This window comes from Oncorhynchus mykiss, chromosome 15, assembly GCF_013265735.2.
Source record: "Oncorhynchus mykiss isolate Arlee chromosome 15, USDA_OmykA_1.1, whole genome shotgun sequence".
In the NCBI taxonomy this organism is placed as follows: Eukaryota; Metazoa; Chordata; class Actinopteri; order Salmoniformes; family Salmonidae; genus Oncorhynchus; species Oncorhynchus mykiss.
In genome coordinates this window covers 7,138,120-7,163,175 of record NC_048579.1, presented here as the reverse complement: position 1 = coordinate 7,163,175, position 25,056 = coordinate 7,138,120, and the positions used below count along the sequence as shown (strand labels likewise).

General features: G+C 43.0%; 2 protein-coding genes across 5 annotated transcripts in view; one reads left to right on the top strand and one right to left on the bottom strand.

The window, feature by feature from the left end:
* Positions 1 to 1,953: 1,953 nt before the first annotated feature.
* Positions 1,954 to 23,707, top strand: LOC110489543 (very-long-chain enoyl-CoA reductase). 3 transcript variants are annotated; one of them, XR_005036348.1, is made up of 15 exons: positions 1,954 to 2,091; positions 7,294 to 7,311; positions 8,024 to 8,044; positions 11,160 to 11,210; positions 11,337 to 11,388; positions 12,003 to 12,047; positions 14,793 to 14,896; positions 15,081 to 15,196; positions 15,680 to 15,785; positions 16,916 to 16,988; positions 17,144 to 17,187; positions 17,294 to 17,443; positions 17,572 to 17,617; positions 17,825 to 18,029; positions 23,598 to 23,707. XR_005036348.1 is itself a non-coding variant. In XM_036945692.1 (14 exons), the coding sequence occupies exons 1-14, from the start codon at positions 2,068 to 2,070 to the stop codon at positions 17,950 to 17,952; spliced, it is 978 nt and encodes a 325-aa protein (XP_036801587.1). In that variant the 5' UTR covers positions 1,954 to 2,067; the 3' UTR covers positions 17,953 to 19,318. The 3 variants fall into 3 exon arrangements, 2 of the variants coding, with proteins under 2 accessions (XP_036801587.1, XP_036801588.1); XM_036945692.1 differs by lacking the exon at positions 23,598 to 23,707 and having other exon boundaries at positions 17,825 to 19,318; XM_036945693.1 differs by lacking the exons at positions 7,294 to 7,311; positions 8,024 to 8,044; positions 23,598 to 23,707 and having other exon boundaries at positions 17,825 to 19,318.
* The window catches only part of LOC110489541 (rho GTPase-activating protein 29-like), a 29,357-nt gene continuing 27,913 nt past the window's right edge, over positions 23,613 to 25,056 (bottom strand). The window contains exon 11 of one of the 2 annotated variants that reach the window (XM_036945694.1): positions 23,613 to 23,745. The gene's annotated coding sequence lies outside the window, so the exon portion shown is untranslated. The remainder of the gene's footprint in view (positions 23,746 to 25,056) is intronic. The other variant, XM_036945695.1, reaches the window with a different exon arrangement.

Below are 25,056 nucleotides of genomic sequence, written 5' to 3'. Positions count from 1 at the left end.
TATTTATACTTTTACTTTTGATACTTAAGTATATTTAAAACCAAATACTTTTAGACTTTTACTCAAATAGTATTTTACTGGCTGACTTTCACTTTTAGCCATTTTCTCTTAATATGACAATTGGGTAATTTTTCCACCACTCGGTTTAGGGTTAAGAGCTACAGTTCGTTTTAGGGTTAAGAGCTAGGGTTAGGTTTGGGGTTAAGGTTAGGTTTTCGGGTTAAGGATAGGGTTAGGGTTAGGGTCAGGGTTAGGATAAGGTTTAGGGTTAAGCGTTAGGTTTGGGGTTAGGGATAGGTTTTCAGGTTAGGGTTAGGGTACGGGTCAGGTTTAGGAGCTACAGTTAGTTTTAGGGTTAAGAGCTAAGGTTAGGATTGAGGTTAGGGATAGGTTTTCGGGTCAAGGTTAGGATTAGGGTACGGGTCAGGGTTAGGTTTAGGGATAGGAGCTACAGTTAGTTTTAGGGTTAAGAGCTAGGGTTAGGTTTGGGGTTAGGGTACCGGTCAGGGTTAGGATTAGGGTTAAGGGATAGGGTTAGGGTACAGGCCAGGGTTAGAATTAGGGTTAAGGGTTAAGGATAGGGTTAGGGTTAGGGTCAGGGTTAGGTTTAGGGATAGGAGCTACAGTTAGTTTTAGGGTTAAGTGCTAGGGTTAGGTTTGGGGTTAGGGTTAGGGTACAGGTCAGTTTTAGAATTAGGGTTAGGGTACAGGTCAGGGTTAGGATTTGGGTTAAGGGATAGGGTTAGGGTTAAGGGTTAAGGATAGGGTTAGGGTACAGGTCAGGGTTAAGGATAGAGTTAGAGTACAGGTCAGGGTTAGGATTAGGGTTAAGGATAGGGTTAGGGTACAGGTCAGGGTTAGGATTAGGGTTAAGGGATAGGGTTAGGGTTAAGGGTTAAGGATAGGGTTAGGGTACAGGTCAGGGTTAAGGATAGAGTTAGAGTACAGGTCAGGGTTAGAATTAGGGTTAGGGGTTAAGGATAGGGTTAGGGTACAGGTCAGGGTTAGGATTTGGGTTAAGGGTTAAGCGATAGGGTTAGGGTACAGGTCAGGGTTAGAATTAGGGTTAATGGTTAAGCGATAGGGTTAGGGATAGGGTAAGGGTACACGTCAGGGTTAGGATTGTGTTTAGGGTTAAGGGTTAGGAAATGTGTGTGTCTGTTGTGAGTGAACCTTATCTAACCCCAAACCCTGTCAAAGAACACCCGCTCGGATCTGTCCATTGTGTTATGTGTTAATAACATTAAGACTACATTACCCAGGAGGCAATGCGCCACCCCCCGCAAGGTTGTTGGGAGAATGCCTTGCATGGCTACACACATTGATATTGCTAGCTGAAGTTTCTGTTTGTTAAAAGTAGTTCAACCTACGGTTTGTCACTAAACAGGAAACAAACATAACATCCATCACAGGAGGTACATGTCATCAGGTAACACCCATATTAGACCACACACACGCGCACACACACACACACACTACACCCCCCCCCCCCCCCCCCCCCCCCCCCCTCCCCGTCTGTCTGTCTCTCTCCCTCCATCTCTCGCTCTCTTTATCTTTCCAACAGCTGGCCAAGCAGCAGTAATATGCAGCCCAGATACATTCCTGACCATAGCTTGGAGTGGCCTTTTTCTATTTTTGCTAGCCTATACCCCACCATGGGCTTCCCCAAGTTGCTTGGCATAAAGTAGGAGAAAGGAAGGAGCTAGAGGGAGAGAGGGAGGGAGGGAGAAAGAGGGTGTTGGGTTTCTGGAGTGCCTATGATGCTACTCTCGGATGAACAGATGAGCAGTGAGGGCAGAGGAAGGGAGGGAGGGAGGGAGGGAAAGAGAGGGAGGGAGGATGGGAGGGAGGGAAGGAAGGAGAAATGGGAGCGAGAGAGAGAAGGAGGATGGGAGGGAGGGAGGGAGGGAGGGAGGAATGGGAGCGAGCGAGAGACAGGGGGGGGTCAGTTCTGGGATTGTCACAGGGAGGAAAGAGCTGCTCCTTTGTAGTGTGTGTGTGTTAGTGTGTGTGAGGGGTACTTTAACTAAGGAACATAGGCGAGGACACACTGTATAAACCTACAGTATGAGCAGAACCACCTTCTTTGAGGTAAGATTGGAGTTTGGACGTATACTTGAGTGTAATAGGGGTCATGAACAGATTGAAGTTATTTTTAAGCGATGTGTTTTATATACATTTCTTACATAGTGTCGTGGTCAAAAGTGGAAAACCGTAACGTTGATACAGTTAAATATGCTCTTCCATTATCATGACTACACCAAGTCCGCGTTAGGCATATTAGGACAGTTATTGTATGTGTGTTTTTGAGAGCCCCCTTCAACACCATAGCGTTGAGACACTCGACAACACACATTTTAACCTCTTAGAAGAGGCCTCGGTTGAATGGAGGATTCTTTTTTTGTCGACGCTAATGACAGGAAATGGAAGTCTACTGTGTGTCAAGAAGTGTGTCAGGAAAGATCATTAGAATGATAAATGGGTCACATCAGACCAAACAGAGTGATCAATTAGTGACAAGTCTGTATGATGAGTGAAGCATGGCCCATTGATTGCCTTGATTTTTCTCAAATGTATACATTGTGTTTCTTTGGTAATTTACTTAGCAAGAGTGTGCTCTCAAATTGTTGCTCTGGAGAAAGAAGAAAAAAAACACAAATCTTTTTGGCTAATCCTTTCTAATCCCACGAGACTCCATCTATGTCGAGAGCTATTGTGACAACAAAATGGACGGCACGGCAACCTGACTTTAACATTCTGAGAAATTCTCCTCAGTCTGTCGTCTCATTATAACTGTGAAACCCCTTTATGGCTCAGCGAAACCGAAAGCTCAGTTTCCTCCAGCAGCCTGCAGGGACCCCCTGAGCCAACAACTCCTCAGTGTCCTCCAGCAGCCTGCAGAGACCCGCTGAGCCAACAACGCCTCAGTGTCCTCCAGCAGCCTGCAGGAAACCCCTGAGCCAACAACTCCTCAGTTTCCTCCAGCAGCTTGCAGGAACCCCCTGAGCCAACAACACCTCAGTTTCCTCCAGCAGCCTGCAGGAAACCCCTGAGCCAACAACTCCTCAGTTTCCTCCAGCAGCCTGCAGGGACCTGCTGAGATATGGGGTGACTGGTCAAGTCACACCTACTGTATAATGTCAATAATAATGTCATTAGCGTTAGCTTCCATTGACTTGGTGGGACAGAATTTTGCTGCTGCCAGGCTAGCTGTGTTAACTCTAATAGCTAGCATGTCTGTTAGGCTAGCTAGATCTCTTTCTATGCTCTAACCACAAACAAGTGCATGTGTAATTGAATACTAGTGCAACATATCTGCCATCTAAGGCCAATTTATAGGCCTCCAGTTGACATTTATGCTATTTCTCTGGGCTAGCCAGAGTTACAGGGAAGCCACATTCCCTTGTTCTCAGCGCTAGTCAGAGTTTCAGGGATGCCCAAGGCAGGCTCAAGGCATGCCAAATTAGCACACATTCCCATTGCTGTGGTCTACTCTACAGCCAAACAACATTAGGAAGAGAAACCTCCACCGATATTCATAAAATAAAGTCCACAGGGTGAAAGGCAACTCCTAACGGCAGCAAATTAGAATTAGTTTACTTGAAAATTATTTAGGTCATGTTAGTGCTATGTTAGTGACAGGCTAACATTACCATTAGTTTACATGATACTTATTTAGGTCATGTTAGTGCTATGTTAGTGACAGGTTAACATTAGCATTAGTTTACTTGATACTTATTTAGGTCATGTTAGTGCTATGTTAGTGACAGGCTAACATTAGCGTTAGTTTACCTGATACTTATTTAGGTCATGTTAGTGCTATGCTAATGACAGGCTAACATTAGCATTAGCCATGCTTATATTTCTAGACACCTCTTCTGTTTCACTTACTTATATGTTATCTGTATAAAGACTTTCATTTCAAAACGCCGTATATACATTTTCATAAATGTTGGTCAATTAGATTTTTGTTGAGAAAAAAAAGAGATGGGGTTGTTCAATGATAGGTTTCAAACCAATACATATCTATCACTTGGTTTCATTTTTGAGAGACTTGCAATCACATTTTTTTTGTTGCAAAACGAGAAAAAAAGTTTTGCAAAATCAAATGTGCCAAACAATTAAACATTCTATAAATAACTGTACAAATGATAACATTTGTGAGATCAATATTTAAAAATATATACATTTTAAAAAATTAAGCAATACAGTGATATGAGGTATGGGCTCTGGTCAATAGTAGTGCACTATATAGGGAATAGGGTGCCATAGGGCTCTGGTCAAAAGTAGTGCACTATATAGGGAATAGAGTGCCATAGGGCTCTGGTCAATAGTAGTGCACTATATAGGGAATAGGGTGCCATTTGGGACAAGAGAAAACTCTAACCAAACACTACAGCATGAAGCTAGATTTAGGAAACAGGAAAGAGCAGAGGGAACACCCCCCTATCCACATCGATGGAACAGTAGTGGAGAGGGTAGCAAGTTTTAAGTTCCTCGGCATACACATCACAGACAAACTGAATTGGTCCACTCACACAGACAGCATTGTGAAGAAGGCGCAGCAGCGCCTCTTCAACCTCAGGAGGCTGAAGAAATTCGGCTTGTCACCAAAAGCACTCACAAACTTCTACAGATGCACAATCGAGAGCATCCTGGCGGGCTGTATCACCGCCTGGTACGGCAACTGCTCCGCCCTCAACCGTAAGGCTCTCCAGAGGGTAGTGAGGTCTGCACAACGCATCACCGGGGGCAAACTACCTGCCCTCCAGGACACCTACACCACCCGATGTCACAGGAAGGCCATAAAGATCATCAAGGACATCAACCACCCGAGCCACTGCCTGTTCACCCCGCTATCATCCAGAAGGCGAGGTCAGTACAGGTGCATCAAAGCTGGGATCGAGAGACTGAAAAACAGCTTCTATCTCAAGGCCATCAGACTGTTAAACAGCCACCACTAACATTGAGTGGCTGCTGCCAACACACTGACACTGACTCAACTCCAGCCACTTTAATAATGGGAATTGATGGGAAATGATGTAAATATATCACTAGCCACTTTAAACAATGCTACCTTATATAATGTTACTTACCCTACATTATTCATCTCATATGCATACGTATATACTGTACTCTATATCATCGACTGTATCCTTATGTAATACATGTATCACTAGCCACTTTAACTATGCCACTTTGTTTACATACTCATCTCATATGTATATACTGTACTCGATACCATCTACTGTATCTTGCCTATGCTGCTCTGTACCATCACTCATTCATATATCCTTATGTACATATTCTTTATCCCCTCACACTGTGTACAAGACAGTAGTTTTGGAATTGTTAGTTAGATTACTTGTTGGTTATTACTGCATTGTCGGAACTAGAAGCACAAGCATTTCCCTACACTCGCATTAACATCTGCTAACCATGTGTATGTGACAAATACATTTGATTTGATTTGATTTGTTGAATTGTATATGTTAAAGACAGGATGTGAATACACCATTCCAAGCTAAACAATGGATACAGTGCCTTGAGAAAGTATTCGGCCCCCTTGAACTTTGCGACCTTTTGCCACATTTCAGGCTTCAAACATAAAGATATAAAACTGTATTTTTTTGTGAAGAATCAACAACAAGTGGGACACAATCATGAAGTGGAACAACATTTATTGGATATTTCAAACTTTTTTAACAAATCAAAAACTGAAAAATTGGGCGTGCAAAATTATTCAGCCCCCTTAAGTTAATACTTTGTAGCGCCACCTTTTGCTGTGATTACAGCTGTAAGTCGCTTGGGGTATGTCTCTATCAGTTTTGCACATCGAGAGACTGACAATTTTTCCCATTCCTCCTTGCAAAACAGCTCGAGCTCAGTGAGGTTGGATGGAGAGCATTTGTGAACAGCAGTTTTCAGTTCTTTCCACAGATTCTCGATTGGATTCAGGTCTGGACTTTGACTTGGCCAGTCTAACACCTGGATATGTTTATTTTTGAACCATTCCATTGTAGATTTTGCTTTATGTTTTGGATCATTGTCTTGTTGGAAGACAAATCTCCGTCCCAGTCTCAGGTCTTTTGCAGACTCCATCAGGTTTTCTTCCAGAATGGTCCTGTATTTGGCTCCATCCATCTTCCCATCAATTTTAACCATCTTCCCTGTCCCTGCTGAAGAAAAGCAGGCCCAAACCATGATGCTGCCACCACCATGTTTGACAGTGGGGATGGTGTGTTCAGCTGTGTTGCTTTTACGCCAAACATAACGTTTTACATTGTTGCCAAAAAGTTCAATTTTGGTTTCATCTGACCAGAGCACCTTCTTCCACATGTTTGGTGTGTCTCCCAGGTGGCTTGTGGCAAACTTTAAACAACACTTTTTATGGATATCTTTAAGAAATGGTTTTCTTCTTGCCACTCTTCCATAAAGGCCAGATTTGTGCAATATACGACTGATTGTTGTCCTATGGACAGAGTCTCCCACCTCAGCTGTAGATCTCTGCAGTTCATCCAGAGTGATCATGGGCCTCTTGGCTGCATCTCTGATCAGTCTTCTTCTTGTATGAGCTGAAAGTTTAGAGGGACGGCCAGGTCTTGGTAGATTTGCAGTGGTCTGATTCTCCTTCCATTTCAATATTATCGCTTGCACAGTGCTCCTTGGGATGTTTAAAGCTTGGGAAATCTTTTTGTATCCAAATCCGTCTTTAAACTTCTTCACAACAGTATCTCGGACCTGCCTGGTGTGTTCCTTATTCTTCATGATGCTCTCTGCGCTTTTAACGGACCTCTGAGACTATCACAGTGCAGGTGCATTTATACGGAGACTTGATTACACACAGGTGGATTGTATTTATCATCATTAGTCATTTAGGTCAACATTGGATCATTCAGAGATCCTCACTGAACTTCTGGAGAGAGTTTGCTGCACTGAAAGTAAAGGGGCTGAATAATTTTGCACGCCCAATTTTTCAGTTTTTGATTTGTTAAAAAAGTTTGAAATATCCAATAAATGTCGTTCCACTTCATGATTGTGTCCCACTTGTTGTTGATTCTTCACAAAAAAATACAGTTTTATATCTTTATGTTTGAAGCCTGAAATGTGGCAAAAGGTCGCAAGGTAGATATAAACTCTTGGTATTATGTATTTATTTTAGTTTGAGGATAATTGTTAAGTCTTTTTATACTGTACCTACTGGTTTGGTAGTTGGGCTGAGTCTGCCCAGTCCAATGTAAAGTATATTATTATGATTTTATATTTCTTTCTTTCTTTCCTTCTGTGGTGCAGCGGAACATCAGAAGAACTGTAATTACTTTTGATTAACACTCCCAGTGTTTAAACTAGAACACTAAAGCATCTTTAGTTAAAACACTATCTCCGGCACGGAGGGTAGGCAATAGACAATTTGACACGTAAATACATTTTTTTTTAAAAATGCACTAAAGCATCTTTAGTTAAAACACTATCTCAGGCAATGGACAATTTGACACGTACATACATTTTTTTTTTAAATGCACTAAAGCATCTTTAGTTAAAACACTATCTCAGGCAACAGACAATTTGACACGTACATACATTTTTTTTTTAAATGCACTAAAGCATCTTTAGTTAAAACACTATCTCAGGCAACAGACAATTTGACACGTAAATACATTATTTTTTTTAAATGCATTAATTCACTCCCAGTGTTTCTAAACTAGAACACTAAAGCATCTTTAGTTATAAACACTATCTCCGGCACGCTCAACTATTTGTCTCGTAAGACATTCATAAAATAAGGACCACAAGGTGGAAGGCAACCCCTAGACTATCAGACTAGCATTCATTATATTCATACTTTTGTTTCACGGTCACATTCGTGTTGTACTGATTGGCAAAATATCATGAGCCATGCTAACATGTCTAGACATGTCTTCTGCCTTATTGACTTACCTGTATCTATTTTATTGACATGTTGTTGTTTGGTGAACCACGGCTGCTGGTGTATTGATACGTTTTCTTTCTTTGTGCGGCACAGCGGAACATCAGAAGAATCACCGTAATGTATATTACATTTCTTTCACAATAGCTACGTTACCATCCATTTTGTCTAAAGATTTTCCACCCCAAAAAATATTATAATATTGGCACCTAAAAAAAAAAAAAAATGCACATTTTACCCGAAAGAGCTGTTTGCAGAGTTCATAAAAAAAAAAATACTTTTGTCATTATCACTTTCCTTTGCTTCTCAGACTTAACTCTTGTCTATGGTTTTGGGCAAAGAAAAGAGTATTGCGATAAACAGCAAACTCTGGTCTTGGCACAATGTCTTTAGATAGCAGGCCGTAGACAGAGGGTCGGCTGCATGATGAGATTCTGGACACGAGACTAAGAGATGAGATAATTGTTGCCGTAGACAGAGGGTCGGCTGCATGATGAGATTCTGGACACGAGACTAAGAGATGAGATAATTGTTGCCGTAGACAGAGGGTCGGCTGCATGATGAGATTCTGGACACGAGACTAAGAGATGAGATAATTGTTGCCGTAGACAGAGGGTCGGCTGCATGATGAGATTCTGGATACGCCGAGACTAAGAGATGAGATAATTGTTAGTTTAAGCACTGATTATGTCACTAGCATATTAAGACCCTCAATATGTATTGGAAAGGAGTGTTTTCAGCTCATCACTGGACACTTTTACCACCCTGTGAATTTACCCATCATTTATTTCCTCTGTAGCCTACTTTTCCAAGACGTACTGGGAGGATCAAACGAAATGGCATCACGTGACAGCAAATTTACTGCGACACGACAGTTGTTTTTAATCAACAATTAAATGAAGAAAAAAAAAAACTAATATTTGCCACTGCCATTTTGTTGAATGATCTATTAACCGACAACAACAAAAAATTATCTACCACTCTCGAATGTATTTTATTTTGCTTACCAACAATTAGCGGTTTCCATCAGACCTGTCATTAGTAATTTATCTGAGATGTAGGCCTATTTTACTTGTATAAAAATGGTTGGATGAAAACATGGTTAAAGGTGACAAATAGTTATGTACGGGATGGGTCGTTTGCCGCGTAAATAAAACATTATTAATATATTCATGAATTGAATTCATCCCTCCCAGTGTTTAAGTTTAGAACACTGAAGCATCTTTAGCTAAAAACACTCGCACTCAGAATCATCCGTGGATCTGTCAGTCACGATTTAGTGTGTGTTGCTGGGAAAGCCTTGTCCATCACTCATCGTTACTTTGTGCATTTACGACAGTGGAGGAGAGGCTAAAGTGGCTATAGGGGATGCCTGTGAAGGCTAGGGCAGATTTAAGGGTAGGATGTCAATAGGGAGAGCACGGAAAGCAACTGAGTGCTTTTATCGATTATTCCTCCTGATTGGAAAAAGAGCTGATTTACAACAACAGCCGTTGTCTGGCCAGGGGAGCGGACGGATGGTATGTCCGTACTATTGTCTTCAAGTCAAATGCCCTTCCCGTATGGTCAGTTATTATAGGTTTGGACATTACAACTATTCTTTGGTATGTTTGTAGATTAGCAGTTACTCTCCCTCCTTCTCTCTCTCCCCCTCCATCTCGCTCTCCGTGATCCATAAGCAGAGCCTTGTGTCCCCTAGAGAGGAGAGAGACATCTCTGATAATTAGATTTACAAGGACACCACGACACTGAGACACTGTTTTAAATGACAACACACTGGTGACACCCCTGACACTCCTCTCCTACCACACAGTCAGCAGGACAAAACAAAGATGGTGACACCCCTGACACTCCTCTCCTACCACACAGTCAGCAGGACAAAACAAAGATGGTGACACCCCTGACACTCCTCTCCTACCACACAGTCAGCAGGACAAAACAAAGATGGTGACACCCCTGACACTCCTCTCCTACCACACAGTCAGCAGGACAAAACAAAGATGGTGACACCCCTGACACTGCTCTCCTACCACACAGTCAGCAGGATAAACAAACGCCCCTGGAAATGCAGTTTGGGTAGGCAGAAAAAAAAACTCCTGACATGCGCCTGTGATTCAGAGAAGTGTCGCCACACCAGGTGGTTATGTCCTAGCCTCTCTAATGCAATACCAACATCCTAACACTGCATCCAATCACAGGCAAGCAGTGGTGAGGAAGGAATCGACTCATTATCCATCCTCCCCCCCCCCCCCCCTGTTATTTTCTTTAGCTGTGCATACAGCGTATCCATTAGAGGGTTATTTTACACTATAGAGTTAGAGGCATTTAGATACGCCAGCTCGGCTGAGCTCCACACTACAGACGGACCACCGAGTGCTTCTCAGGGCAGTCGCCGAAGACAGCTCCTTCTGTGATGTAAATCAACACCTGAATAAAAGGCTAATTAAGATGGGGGGGGGGGGGGGTGATCTGCCTTCACTGCAACCTCCCCTAGACCAACATGTTCCTTTATGACTTGAAGCTGTTCGCAAAAAAAAAAAAAAAAAAAAAAACATGTCACCCTTCTTAAAAGGAAGTATAAAGTATTTATTTACATTTTTTTTGCACTTCACTTTTATTTCTTGTGGTCATGTGACAATGTAGTGTAGGTTAAGACAGGCTAGGACTCGGGGCTATACAATACATATGTTGTGCGGTCAGAAGACGGATGGAGGGCATCAAAAGGTTGAAAACCTCCGTGGCAACGACGAAGGTATGATTTAACACTAAGAGTGGACAAAAGCCTGGTGTAGGTTGTGTAATGCTTAGAAAAGCCGCTGAGAATTCTGGGATGAACGTTCTCCTTGAGAGTGAGACTGACTAAGGCTGGGAATGGGAATGTGTCGTGATGATGAGTCAGCGGACAGGGCATAATGCTATCAACAAATTATCACACTGCTTTACCACGAGCGTATTGTCTCTCTCTCTCTCTCTCTGACAGAAATCAAACTGAAATCTAGAACATCAAACTGAAATCTAGAACATCAAACTGAAATCTAGAACATCAAACTGAAATCTAGAACATCAAACTGAAATCTAGAACATCAAACTGAAATCTAGAACATCAAACTGAAATCTAGAACATCAAACTGAAATCTAGAACATCAAACTGAAATCTAGAACATGCTTGCTGGGTTTGAGGCTGTCACTGTGGCTGCAATACAGAAAACTAACCAGGTGCTTTCTCCTACAGGTGGAGGTTCTAGATGGCAGGACCAGGCAACAGCTGTGTTTTCTAGATAAGGTACAGCATTGTATATCCAAACCCAATCACAATATGGATTTACTCCAAAGTTCAATGATTCTGATTGAGCTTGAATTTCTCTGGTCGATATTCTTGCATATTGACGTATGTGTTCTTTATTTGCAGGTGGAGCCCCACGTTACAATAGGAGACATCAAGAGACTTTTTCACAAGTCATGTAAGTATTGACATGTCATTAGTAATTATCCTATAAATTGATCAACCGGTCATGATAGAATGTCTAGTAACAAATCAAATCAAATGTTATTGGTCACATACACATGGTTAGCAGATGTTAATGCGAGTGTAGCAAAATGCTTGTGCTTCTAGTTCCGACAATGCAGTAATAACCAACGAGTAATCTAACCTAACAATTCCAAAACTACTACCTTATACACACAAGTGTAAGGGGATAAAGAATATGTACATAAAATATATATGAATGAGTGATGGTACAATAACTTCATAAAAGGTAACAGCTATGGCCTAATTAAAATATATTGGCTGTACAGTATGGATCAACTTGATCAATTTGATTATAAATGAGAGCTAATTTGATGAATGCCATAATCTAAAATATCACATCAGATTTTTTTTTTCAACGGTTCAGTGTGTGTAGGCAAGGAAACCGTGAAATACAGCCACAGACCGAGCACACGTCTAGAGATCCTGGAACTGTTGGTGGCAGTGAGACTACAGCTGAAGTCTACTCCGTTGTGAGGAACTACTACTATAGACCTGAAACTAAACTCTGTGTGCGTGTGTGTGTGTGTGTCTGCGTGTGTGTGTCAGATCAACAGTTGTATCCAGCCAGACAGGACCTCAAGCTCGACCCCAGTAAGTGAGTCATGTGTTTAGACTACTGGTACTGTTAGTCTAAATGTTTCTGAAGTGTATTTTTTTCGTTGTTGTTGATGTTTATTGTCACCTATTTCAGCCACACGCGTTGCTGACAGATGTATAAAGTCGAGCACACAGCCGTGCAATCTCCATAGACAAACATTGGCAGTAGAATGGGCCTTACTGGGTTTGGCGAATGCCTGGAAAACGCTACCTGCCTCAATGCATAGAGCCAACTGCACATTTTGGTGGAGGAGGAATAATGGTCTGGGGCTGTTTTTCATGGTTCGGGCTAGGCCCCTTAGTTCCATTGAAGGGAAATCTTAACTCTACAACATACAAAGACATTCTAGACGATTCTGTGCTTCCAACTTTGTGGCAACAGTTTGGGGAAGGCCCTTCCCAGTTTCAGCATGACAATGCACCAGTGCACAAAGCGAGGTCCATACAGAAATGGTTTGTCGAGTTTGGTGTGGAAGAACTTGACTGGCCTGCACAGAGCACTGACCTCAACCCCATCGAACTCCTTTGGGATAATTTGGAACGCCGACTGCGAGCCAGGCCTAATCCCCGCTGCAATGTTCCAACATGTAGTGGAATGTCTTCCCAGAAGAGAGGAGGCTGTTATAGCAGTAAAAGAGGGGGACCAACTCCATATTAATGCCCATGATTTTAGAACGAGATGTTCGACGAGCATCATTTTTTCTTCATCAACTCCATATTCATCATCTCCGTCATTAACGTGAACGTGAACATACTACGAATGTTTTGTAGTAAAGAACATGTTTTCTAACATCATCCACCAATTAGTAAGCAATGCCTTCTCATAATTGGCTAAAATCACACGATGTACACCAATGATGTCATTGGAAACACTTTTCTTCCTGTGTTTTGTTTACAACAGAACATAGAAACGTTCACAGGTTGTTGATGTTGGGGTGGTGCTGGGTAATAATAAATTAAAAAAATGTCCCGATAAGTGCCTTGATCAAGGGCACATCGACACGTGTTTCACCTTGTCTGCACAGGTATTCGAACCAGTGGTTACTGGCCAAATGCTCTAACCTCTGGCTACTTCTTAATAACTCTACCTACATGTACATATCATCTCAATTACCTCGACTAACCGGTGTCCCACATACTGACTCTGTACCGGTAAGGGCGGCAGGGTAGCCTACTGGTTAGAGCGATGGACTAGTAACCGGAAGGTTGCAAGTTCAAACCCCCGAGCTGGCAAGGTACAAATCTGTTGTTCTGCCCCTGAACAAGGCAGTTAACCCACTAGGCTGTCATTGAAAATAAGAATTTGTTCTTTAACTGACTTGCCTAGTTAAATAAAGGTCAAATTTAAAAAATTGCTAGAGTGTTGAGTTAATCAGCTTTCCCCTCATTTATTTTGAATCGTTTGATTGCATTGGAATAATTTCAATATTTAAGACAATATAATGTACGAAGTTCACAAGCTAAACAACGTAATGTGAGATGATTGGGTTGTTTGTTTTTTTACCCCTTTTTTTCTCCCCAATTTCACGGTATCTAATTGGTAGTTAGTCTTGTCTCATCGTTGCAACTACCATACAGACTCGGGAGAGGTGAAGGTCAAGAGCCGTGCGTCCCCCGAAACACGACCCATCCAAGCCGGCACTGCTTCTGGACACAACGCCCACTTACCCAGGCAGCACCAATGTGTCAGAGGAAACACCGTACACCTGGCGACCGTGTCAGCTTGCACTGCGCCCAGCCCGCCACAGGAGTCGCTAGTGAGCGATGGGACAAGGACATCCCTGCCGGGCAAACCCTCCCCTAACCCGGACGACGCCGAGCCAATTGTTTGCCGCCCCATGGGTCTCCCAGTCATGGCCAGCTGCGACAGAGCCTGGACTGGAACCCAGAATATCTAGTGGCACAGCTAACACCGCTGCCCCACTCGAGAGGCCCAGCATGTGCACTCTTAAAGACTCCAGTACTTTGGCGACTAAGAAAAGTATTTTTGAAACCTCACGCTTTGAGCTGAATGTGTCAAAGAGTAGTTCAAAGTGCAATTCGAGTTCTAGCCAATGAGCTTTTCCCATTTAAGTCATTTAGCAGACACTCTTATCCAGAGAGACATGCAGAAGCAATTAGGGAGAAGTGCCTTACTCAAGGACACATCGACAGATTTTTCACCTTTCGGTTACTGGCCCAACGCTCTTAACAGCTAGGCTACCTGCCACCGCATTTGAGTGACAGCTAGCAAGAGGTCTGAGCAGCTTTAGGCCCAACGGCTCACACAGCAGAGACTGAGAGAGAGAGCAATGTCATGGTGCACATATCTGCACATATGTGACATAGTATGCATTTTTCAGGGACCTTGGCTATTGAGTGCTACTTTCAGAAACTACTGGCTAAAAAGAATACAAAAGTAGCGGAGAATCTCTTTAATATAGCTTGTTACTTGAAGCGGAAAGGCAATCTCATTTAGCTGAAACTAAATGGGTCAATATCTACCCCGTTGAGCTTACACTAAAATTACTTTCAATTATTCCTCCACAGAAACAGGTTAGGAGTAAGGTCACCTTGAGCTTATAGGACAAGAGAACAGGAAACATTGATTGGTTCTAAGAAAAAAAAATCCATGTAAGAAGTATCCTTACAATCCTTTTTAGATGAATTCATTGGTCTGTTTGAACAGGAACAGGAAAACCAAACTCTGCATTTTATTTTCACATCTTGTTTTTTTGTTTTTTTTAATATATTTTTCAGAAGGAAAATCACTTAAGGACGACGCTGTATTACAAAACCTACCAGTTGGGACCACAGCAACCATGTATTTTAGAGACCTGGGTCCACAGATCGGGTGGACAATGGTAAGAGCCTGTGACACACAGTCCTATTGATTCAAACTGCAGCCCCCCCCCCCCGTTTGGACTCTTATGGACGTTAACGTTTGACAAGAGCCTCTTCTTTCAGGCATCGAGTGCATGTTAATTTGACATGTGTAATGAATACATCGGACATCTTACGCACCGCACCCTCTTCCGCTGTTGGCAGGTGTTTTTGGCGGAGTACATTGGCCCCCTGTTTATCTACCTTCTGTTCTATTTCCGACTTCCCTATATCTACTCACAGCAGGATGCCTTCACCTCCAGCTCCAACTCAGTGGTTACGTAAGTCAGACTCTAATACACCCAATAACATACTGATTGGCTTCAGATGAGATCCAATCTAACATTAATCTGTCTCTCTCTTTTCTTTGCCTCCGTCCAATGTCCCCTTCTCTCGTCCTCAATTTTCTATCTCTCTCCCCCCACTCTCTCTCTCTCCCCACCTCTCTCTCTCTCTCCCCATCTCTCTCTCTCGCTCCCCACCTTTCCCCCACCTCTCTCTCTCGCTCCCCACCTCTCTCTCTCTCGCTCCCCACCTCTCTCTCTCTCGCTCCCCACCTCTCTCTCTCTCGCTCCCCACCTCTCTCTCTCTCGCTCCCCACCTCTCTCTCTCCCCACCTCTCTCTCTCCCCACCTCTCTCTCTCCCAATACATCTCTCTCCCCCCACCTCGCTGTCTCTCTCTCCCTCTCCCCACCTCTCTCTCTCCCCCACCTCTCTCTTTCTCTCCCACCTCTCTCTCTCTCTCTCTCTCTCTCTCCTTCAGACTAGCCTGTGCCTGTCACACCTGCCACTACATCAAGAGATTGATTGAGACCGTCTTTGTGCACCGGTTCTCCCATGGCACCGTGCCTCTCAGGACTACAGTCAGGGTACGGACTTCCTCTGCTCCAACGTGGGCTACTTTACTTCGAAGCCATGTATTTTACAGTATCACTAGCGTACTTTACAGTGCTACGTTAATTTACAGTATATGGACAATAACAACCACTGCTCCTCACATTCTCAATACAAAACATACAGTCACCTTCTGTCGTTGTCCTATCAAAGGTTTTTAATACACTGCTACTACTGCAGTACTACCTGCAGTATTATCTGCAGTACTACCTGCAGTATTATCTGCAGTACTACCTGCAGTGTTATCTGCAGTACTATCTGCAGTACTACCTGCAGTATTATCTGCAGTACCATCTGCAGTATTATCTGCAGTACTATCTGCAGTATTATCTGCAGTATTATCTGCAGTACTATCTGCAGTACTACCTGCAGTACTACCTGCAGTATTATCTGCAGTACTACCTGCAGTATTATCTGCAGTATAATCTGCAGTACTACCTGCAGTATTATCTGCAGTACTACCTGCAGTATTATCTGCAGTACTACCTGCAGTATTATCTGCAGTACTATCTGCAGTACTACCTGCAGTATTATCTGCAGTACCATCTGCAGTATTATCTGCAGTACTATCTGCAGTATTATCTGCAGTATTATCTGCAGTACTATCTGCAGTACTACCTGCAGTATTATCTGCAGTACTACCTGCAGTATTATCTGCAGTAGTATCTGCAGTATTATCTGCAGTACTATCTGCAGTATTATCTGCAGTACTATCTGCAGTATTATCTGCAGTATTATCTGCAGTATTATCTGCAGTACATCTGGATCTCATTCAAAATATTTATTTTTACAATATATTGGCCTCCCGATTGGCACAGCGGTCTAAGGGCACTGCATCTCAGTGCTTGAGGCGTCACTACAGTTTGAATCCAGGCTGTATCACAACCGGCCGTTGATTGAGAGTCCCATAGGACGCTGCACAATTGGCCCAGCACCGTCCGGGTTTTGGCCCGGTGTAGGCCGTCATTGTAAAATAAGAATTTGTTCTTAACTGACTTGCCTAGTTAAATAAACACTACCAAATTGACAGTGTGATTTACTGGTGTTTCCCTCTCTTTCTGTCAGAGCTGTGTGTATTACTGGTGTTTCCCTCTCTTTCTGTCAGAGCTGTGTGTATTACTGGACCTTCTCTGCGTGGTTGGCCTTCTACATCAACCATCCGCTGTACACGCCTCCATGTAAGTCCTCTATCATTCAAACCGACCACTCAGTGCCTCAACAAGACATACAGCCCCCTCCTCAACTCTTTATACGCAGGTATATCTGAATAATAACACTATCACTTCTCTCAAGCAGACATCCAGCTAACCAAATGGTGTATGTCTCTCCACAGCGTATGGGGACATGCAGGTGAACTACGCACTGGCTATATTTGTGGTACGTATTGGTTGACAAAACACCCGATGAGGGTGATGAACACGATAAATAATTATTACAGATGACTTTGCGGTGTGTTAAACGGGATGTTGTGTTTTGACTGCAGCTTTGTGAGGCTGGTAATTTCTCCATTCACGTGGCCCTCAATAACCTCAAGGCAGAAGGTGGGCCCAAGTGCAGAAAGTTCCCTCGCCCGACGAAGAACCCATTCACATGGCTCTTCTTCCTCGTGTCTTGTCCCAATTATACCTACGAGGTAAGGATGAAGGCTATGAACCATAGAAATAGATCCTGTTTCTATGGCTACAACATATTGTGACTTAATGGTTATGGTTTCTGAAATGATCAATGGTGTTACAGGTTATGGGTATTTCTTTCATTTAGGTAGGAGCCTGGGCAAGTTTCTCTGTCATGACCCAGTGTCTTCCAGGTCAGTTGACTCAGATCCTTTTTGATACATTTTTACGAATTTCAGGTTTATTTCCCATATTTAATGAATACTTTGGTAATTTTACTCACTCACGCATTTATTTTCCCACTACTACGTCTGTCTGTCTGTGTGTGTGTGTGTGTGTGTGTGTGTGTTGCACTGTGCTGCCACTAAGGTACAATCTGTTTTGGATCTGTCTCTCCACAGTGGCCTTGTTCACCTTCTTTGGTTTGATCCAGATGACCATCTGGGCCAATGGGAAGCATAAAGCCTACACCAGGGAGTTTAAGGACTACCCACACCTGCGCATGCCAATTATCCCACTCCTCCTCTGACCACACGAGAAAACGTATACCATTCTGACTGAGGAGTATTAGAGGCATCAACCTGCCGGAAACGCTGTTGGAGATTGGTGGGTTTCTGTATTTCTCACAAAGCACGAAGACCCCATTGGCTGTTCCTTCATCTAGCGTCATGGCAATGGTCTGTTATCTTTTCAACAACTATCAAGGACAGAATTCACAGAAAGTATTGTGTCATCACTGTTGTGGATTGTGTATTGATTATGTTTAATTCAATCTTTGAGACACAGCTATATTGATAAGTTATTTAATTGATTTATTTAACCGATCAGGGGGATTGATTGACTGTTACAATGCAGCTACTGAAGGGTCAGGTGCTGTTGGTATTCTTCGTCTTCAGACGGTGGAAATCACCCGAAATTATTAAATTATGAATATACGATTGGAGTTACAGTATATATAATCTACCATATGATTTTGTAATAAGTTATTGTGCATTTCCTAGAAGAAAAGAGTTTGTAACTTGCTACGATATACCCGTTTAGGAAGTCGTCTTGTAACAACATTTGTTGCGGCTGAAGTGTATCAGGGCTATTTTCAGTTTACAGAGTAAGTAGAGAAGGGGAAATGGAATCGGTTAACTAAGAAGTGATCTAGAAGCAACGAAGAAATGGAACTTTAGCAGATGTTCTAAATTCTAAATTAGATTCTTTTCCACCTCTACATATGTTTGAAAGTAACAAAACGACCTGATGATTTTAACTTTGGGAGAAAGTTGAGGCTGATTTAGTTATGCATTACTTATCTATCGTTCAAACTAACTACAATCCGTCCAGTTCTCAGGTGTTACTAGATGTAAGGGGCACCGTTGCATCCTGTACAAATTCTAGACAAACTAAATTATAGACAAACTCATTTTTTCGACAAACTTGTTTTGTACACAAAGTGTACATATGAAATAAATAATTGTGATCATTTAAAAAGACAAGTCTTTTATCTTAAAGAAGAGTCGTGCATATTTCGCAAAGAATCAATCATTGTTACAGAAAATATTTATTCGAAATTATTATCTCAGACAATTCAAGAATCTCTCATTTGCATACAAATCAGTTATCTGGCATATGCATAAAAATTGTATGCACAGAAGAAAGCTTCATGTTTAAACAGTACATATAGGCTTACAAAATCGCACCATCATTTAAATAATGAATTCAATGAGCAACAAATGCTTTTAACAGTCATTTTGGCCAGTGTATTAGGTACACCGCCCAGTTCACACAAATATTTAGATCCTACAGACAGTGAGTCACGTGGCCTACTATATAAAGCAGGCATCAAGGCATTCAGTTACTGTTTGATTGAACGTTAGAATGGGCAAAACGAGTGACCTAAGCGACTTTGAGCGAGGTGTGATCGTCGGTGCCAGGCTGACCGGTTCCGGTGTGATCGTCGGTGCCAGGCTGACCGGTTCCGGTGTGATCGTCGGTGCCAGGCTGACCGGTTCCGGTGTGATCGTCGGTGCCAGGCTGACCGGTTCCGGTGTGATCGTCGGTGCCAGGCTGACCGGTTCCGGTGTGATCGTCGGTGCCAGGCTGACCGGTTCCGGTGTGATCGTCGGTGCCAGGCTGACCGGTTCCGGTGTGATCGTCGGTGCCAGGCTGACCGGTTCCGGTGTGATCGTCGGTGCCAGGCTTACCGGTTCCGGTGTGATCGTCGGTGCCAGGCTGACCGGTTCCGGTGTGATCGTCGGTGCCAGGCTGACCGGTTCCGGTGTGATCGTCGGTGCCAGGCTGACCGGTTCCGGTACCTCAGAAACGTCCGGCCTCCTTGGCTTTTGAAACACGACAGTGTTTAGGGCAGGAGTACTCAACCCTACGAGATCCGGAGCCTGCTGGTTTTCTGTTCTACCTGATAATGAATTGTCCCCAGTTCTAAATCAGTCCCCGATTAGAGAGGGAACAATGAAACAAAGCAGTGGAACTGGTTTCCCTGGTGTCCCAGATCTAAATCAGTCCCCGATTAGAGAGGGAACAATGAAACAAAGCAGTGGAACTGGTTTCCCTGGTGTCCCAGATCTAAATCAGTCCCCGATTAGAGAGGAACAATGAAACAAAGCAGTGGAACTGGTTTCCCTGGTGTCCCAGATCTAAATCAGTCCCCGATTAGAGAGGGAACAATGAAACAAAGCAGTGGAACTGGTTTCCCTGGTCTAAATCAGTCCCCGATTAGAGAGGGAACAATGAAACAAAGCAGTGGAACTGGTTTCCAGGTCCAGAGTTGAGTTTGAGCGGTGTAGAGTTTACTCGGAAATGGTGTGCGACAAACAAAACACATCCAGGCAGCGGCAGTCCTGTGGGTGAAAACAGCTCGTTGATGAGAGAGGTGGAAGGAGAATGGCCAGAGTCATGCAAGCTAACAGGCGGAACACAAACAGACAAACAACGGAGGAGTACAACAGTGATGTGCAGAACGGCGTCTCGGGAACGCACAACTCGTCTTCCTTGTCACGGATTGGCTATTGCAACACACCACCACCCCGGGTTCTCCTCCTATCAGCTAAAAACAAGAAGACTTTTAGTCAGGCCTTCCAAAGACTAGGGCAAAGCAGTTGGCTAGGTACTGCTCTGTTTCAGCGGTCGTGGGCAGTCTAGCTGTTTGTAAAAGCAGGTACTGCTCTGTTTCAGCTGTCGTGGGCAGTCTAGCTGTTTGTAAAAGCAGGTACTGCTCTGTTTCAGCTGTCGTGGGCAGTCTAGCTGTTTGTAAAAGCAGGTACTGCTCTGTTTCAGCGGTCGTGGGCAGTCTAGCTGTTTGTAAAAGCAGGTACTGCTCTGTTTCAGCTGTCGTGGGCAGTCTAGCTGTTTGTAAAAGCAGGTACTGCTCTGTTTCAGCTGTCGTGGGCAGTCTAGCTGTTTGTAAAAGCAGGTACTGCTCTGTTTCAGCTGTCGTGGGCAGTCTAGCTGTTTGTAAAAGCAGGTACTGCTCTGTTTCAGCTGTCGTGGGCAGTCTAGCTGTTTGTAAAAGCAGGTACTGCTCTGTTTCAGCTGTCGTGGGCAGCCTAGCTGTTTGTAAAAGCAGGTACTGCTCTGTTTCAGCTGTCGTGGGCAGCCTAGCTGTTTGTAAAAGCAGGTACTGCTCTGTTTCAGCTGTCGTGGGCAGTCTAGCTGTTTGTAAAAGCAGGTACTGCTCTGTTTCAGCGGTCGTGGGCAGTCTAGCTGTTTGTAAAAGCAGGTACTGCTCTGTTTCAGCTGTCGTGGGCAGTCTAGCTGTTTGTAAAAGCAGGTACTGCTCTGTTTCACCGGAGAATAAACACCTTATGTTCTTCACAGAATTAAGAGCGAAAATGTACGCTTGTTCACCTTTGAAATGACATTGGATACACAGCTGACGTGTAAGAATGTGGGTGAGGCAGGAGTCAATTTGCTAAGGAGACAGAACACAACGGCTTCAATTCCGGCTGTATTTACTGTGCATAATACTAGATGACACTATTAGGAATTAAGTGGGTATTTGTTAATAATGGAAGGATAATCAGATACTTAACCACCTGTTCTTCACGGTGCAAATGTCCCCCTTCTGAATTGGTTATAGTTTATTCATATTTATTTGTATTGTTTATTTAAGTTTATAGAGTTCTGAGGTGTTTGTCAATAAACATAAATCATTAAAGAACATAAAATATATGTCCATTCATTTCTGGTTATTAATTATCTCATGAGCCAAATTCTCTTGCTTGCTAGCTAGATTTTCAATAACAAAGTTGAGAGAGAGAAACAAGGTGAGTTTTTTTTAAATCTAAGAGTTGTCACTACACGCGCTGCTGCTGAGAGAGCGAGAGAGAGAGAGATATACAGTGCCTTGCGAAAGTATTCGGCCCCCTTGAACTTTGCGACCTTTTGCCACATTTCAGGCTTCAAACATAAAGATATAAAACTGTATTTTTTTGTGAAGAATCAACAACAAGTGGGACACAATCATGAAGTGGAACGACATTTATTGGATATTTCAAACTTTTTTAACAAATCAAAAACTGAAAAATTGGGCGTGCAAAATTATTCAGCCCCCTTAAGTTAATACTTTGTAGCGCCACCTTTTGCTGCGATTACAGCTGTAAGTCGCTTGGGGTATGTCTCTATCAGTTTTGCACATCGAGAGACTGAAATTTTTTCCCATTCCTCCTTGCAAAACAACTCGAGCTCAGTGAGGTTGGATGGAGAGCATTTGTGAACAGCAGTTTTCAGTTCTTTCCACAGATTCTCGATTGGATTCAGGTCTGGACTTTGACTTGGCCATTCTAACACCTGGATATGTTTATTTTTGAACCATTCCATTGTAGATGTTGCTTTATGTTTTGGATCATTGTCTTGTTGGAAGACAAATCTCTGTCCCAGTCTCAGGTCTTTTGCAGACTCCATCAGGTTTTCTTCCAGAATGGTCCTGTATTTGGCTCCATCCATCTTCCCATCAATTTTAACCATCTTCCCTGTACCTGCTGAAGAAAAGCAGGCCCAAACCATGATGCTGCCACCACCATGTTTGACAGTGGGGATGGTGTGTTCAGCTGTGTTGCTTTTACGCCAAACATAACGTTTTGCATTGTTGCCAAAAAGTTCAATTTTGGTTTCATCTGACCAGAGCAACTTCTTCCACATGTTTGGTGTGTCTCCCAGGTGGCTTGTGGCAAACTTTAAACGACACTTTTTATGGATATCTTTAAGAAATGGCTTTCTTCTTGCCACTCTTCCATAAAGGCCAGATTTGTGCAATATACGACTGATTGTTGTCCTATGGACAGAGTCTCCCACCTCAGCTGTAGATCTCTGCAGTTCATCCAGAGTGATCATGGGCCTCTTGGCTGCATCTCTGATCAGTCTTCTCCTTGTATGAGCTGAAAGTTTAGAGGGACGGCCAGGTCTTGGTAGATTTGCAGTGGTCTGATACTCCTTCCATTTCAATATTATCGCTTGCACACTGCTCCTTGGGATGTTTAAAGCTTGGGAAATATTTTTGTATCCAAATCCGGCTTTAAACTTCTTCACAACAGTATCTCGGACCTGCCTGGTGTGTTCCTTGTTCTTCATGATGCTCTCTGCGCTTTTAACGGACCTCTGAGACTATCACAGTGCAGGTGCATTTATACGGAGACTTGATTACACACAGGTGGATTGTTTTTATCATCATTAGTCATTTAGGTCAACATTGGATCATTCAGAGATCCTCACTGAACTTCTGGAGAGAGTTTGCTGCACTGAAAGTAAAGGGGCTGAGTAATTTTGCACGCCCAATTTTTCAGTTTTTGATTTGTTAAAAAAGTTTGAAATATCCAATAAATGTCGTTCCACTTCATGATTGTGTCCCACTTGTTGTTGATTCTTCACACAAAAATACAGTTTTATATCTTTATGTTTGAAGCCTGAAATGTGGCAAAAGGTCGCAAAGTTCAAGGGGGCAGAATACTTTCGCAAGGCACTGTATATATATATATATATATATATATGCTGGGCTGAGTCAAAGACCCTATGGCCCTGATATGTTTTTTTTTTTTTACTCCACTTAGTTATTTTCTGAAAAGACAACAAGTGGATGATGTGAATGTGTTTTGACTGCCTGAAGAAAGTTGTTATTTACCCTCTTTTTCAGAAATGTACCTTTTCCTCCTCCTCTGTTTTCCCCTTCCCTAGCCTCTCTCGTTGGTCCTGGTAATGGCAGCTCGTCAGCTGGTACTTTAGTCTCCTCAGCGGGGAACCCTGCAAGATGTCTGCCGTAGTGTTTGTCAGCGGGAAGAGGAACAGGATCAGACGGCTGCTGTAGTTCAACACCTGTACCACCCTGGAAGACAGAATAAAGCATCCATTGGCTTTGTTAGTGTTTAGAGTCAGTCCCTATTTACTTGATTCACAAACAAACAAAAATATACAGGGTGACGTCACATCAGTTATTATCACAAATTTATGTCGGATAAAGTTGAACATTTCATTCCCCTATTCTTCCACTAGAGGTCACAACAGTACACTCCAAACTGCAACCGAAAAGGTTCTGCTCTGTAAAGCAATGTTAAAAAAAAAAAAAGTTTTAATTGAACCTTTATTTAATTAGGCAAGGCAGTTAAGAAAAATGTTTGCATTTACAATGACGGCCTGCCCTGGCGAAACCCGGACGACGCTGGGCCAATTGTGCACCGCCCTACGGATCACGGCCGGATGTGATACAGCCTGGATTTGAACCAGGGACTGTAGTGAAACCTCTTGCATTGAGATGCAGTGCCTTAGACTGCTGTTCAACCTTTTGCTTCAGTGGGCTAAATCAGGGATACACAGAGTGTTTCTTGGTAGTCTTAAACAAATCTACTTTGAAACAAAAGTATACACCTCACACACACGGCTTACAAAAACAAGATACCTGTACTGTGTCAGATACAGAGTTGAAATGTATTCAATTTTGAGTTTTCATCCCAATATTACATATTACACACATAACAGAAGACTGAAAAATAACAAAACTGTTTGACATAGAAACACCAAATTTTCGTCAGGTAAAAAAAAAAAGAAGAGTTTATTAATTATGTAAATAAAAATAACATTCCATCCATGAGGCCACTAGAGGGCAATTTGATCATTTGACTGCAGGAAAGGGGTACTCATTGACTAACTAGTCATTTTGGTCATTTACAACATGGGGCCAACTAGGGCCGACATGGGGCCGACATGGAGGTGCTGGAAGCCATCACAAGGAAGAAGTCTATGAACCAGGTGACCCCCAGGAGCTCTTTAGTGATCCCATGGCCTTCAGAGTCTCTTTTAGGCTGAGCTCCTTCTCTAGGATGATTCTCTTCACCGTCCTAGACACAGAGTAGATCCCTCACCATCATAGACACACAGTAGACACTCCACCATCATAGACACACAGTAGACCCCTCACCGTCATAGACACACAGTAGACCCCTCACCATCATAGACACACAGTAGACCCCTCACCAGCATAGACACACAGTAGACCCCTCACCATCATAGACACACAGTAGACTCCTCACCATCATAGACACACAGTAGACCCCTCACCATCATAGACACACAGTAGATCCCTCACCATCATAGACACACAGTAGACCCCTCACCATCATAGACACACAGTAGATCCCTC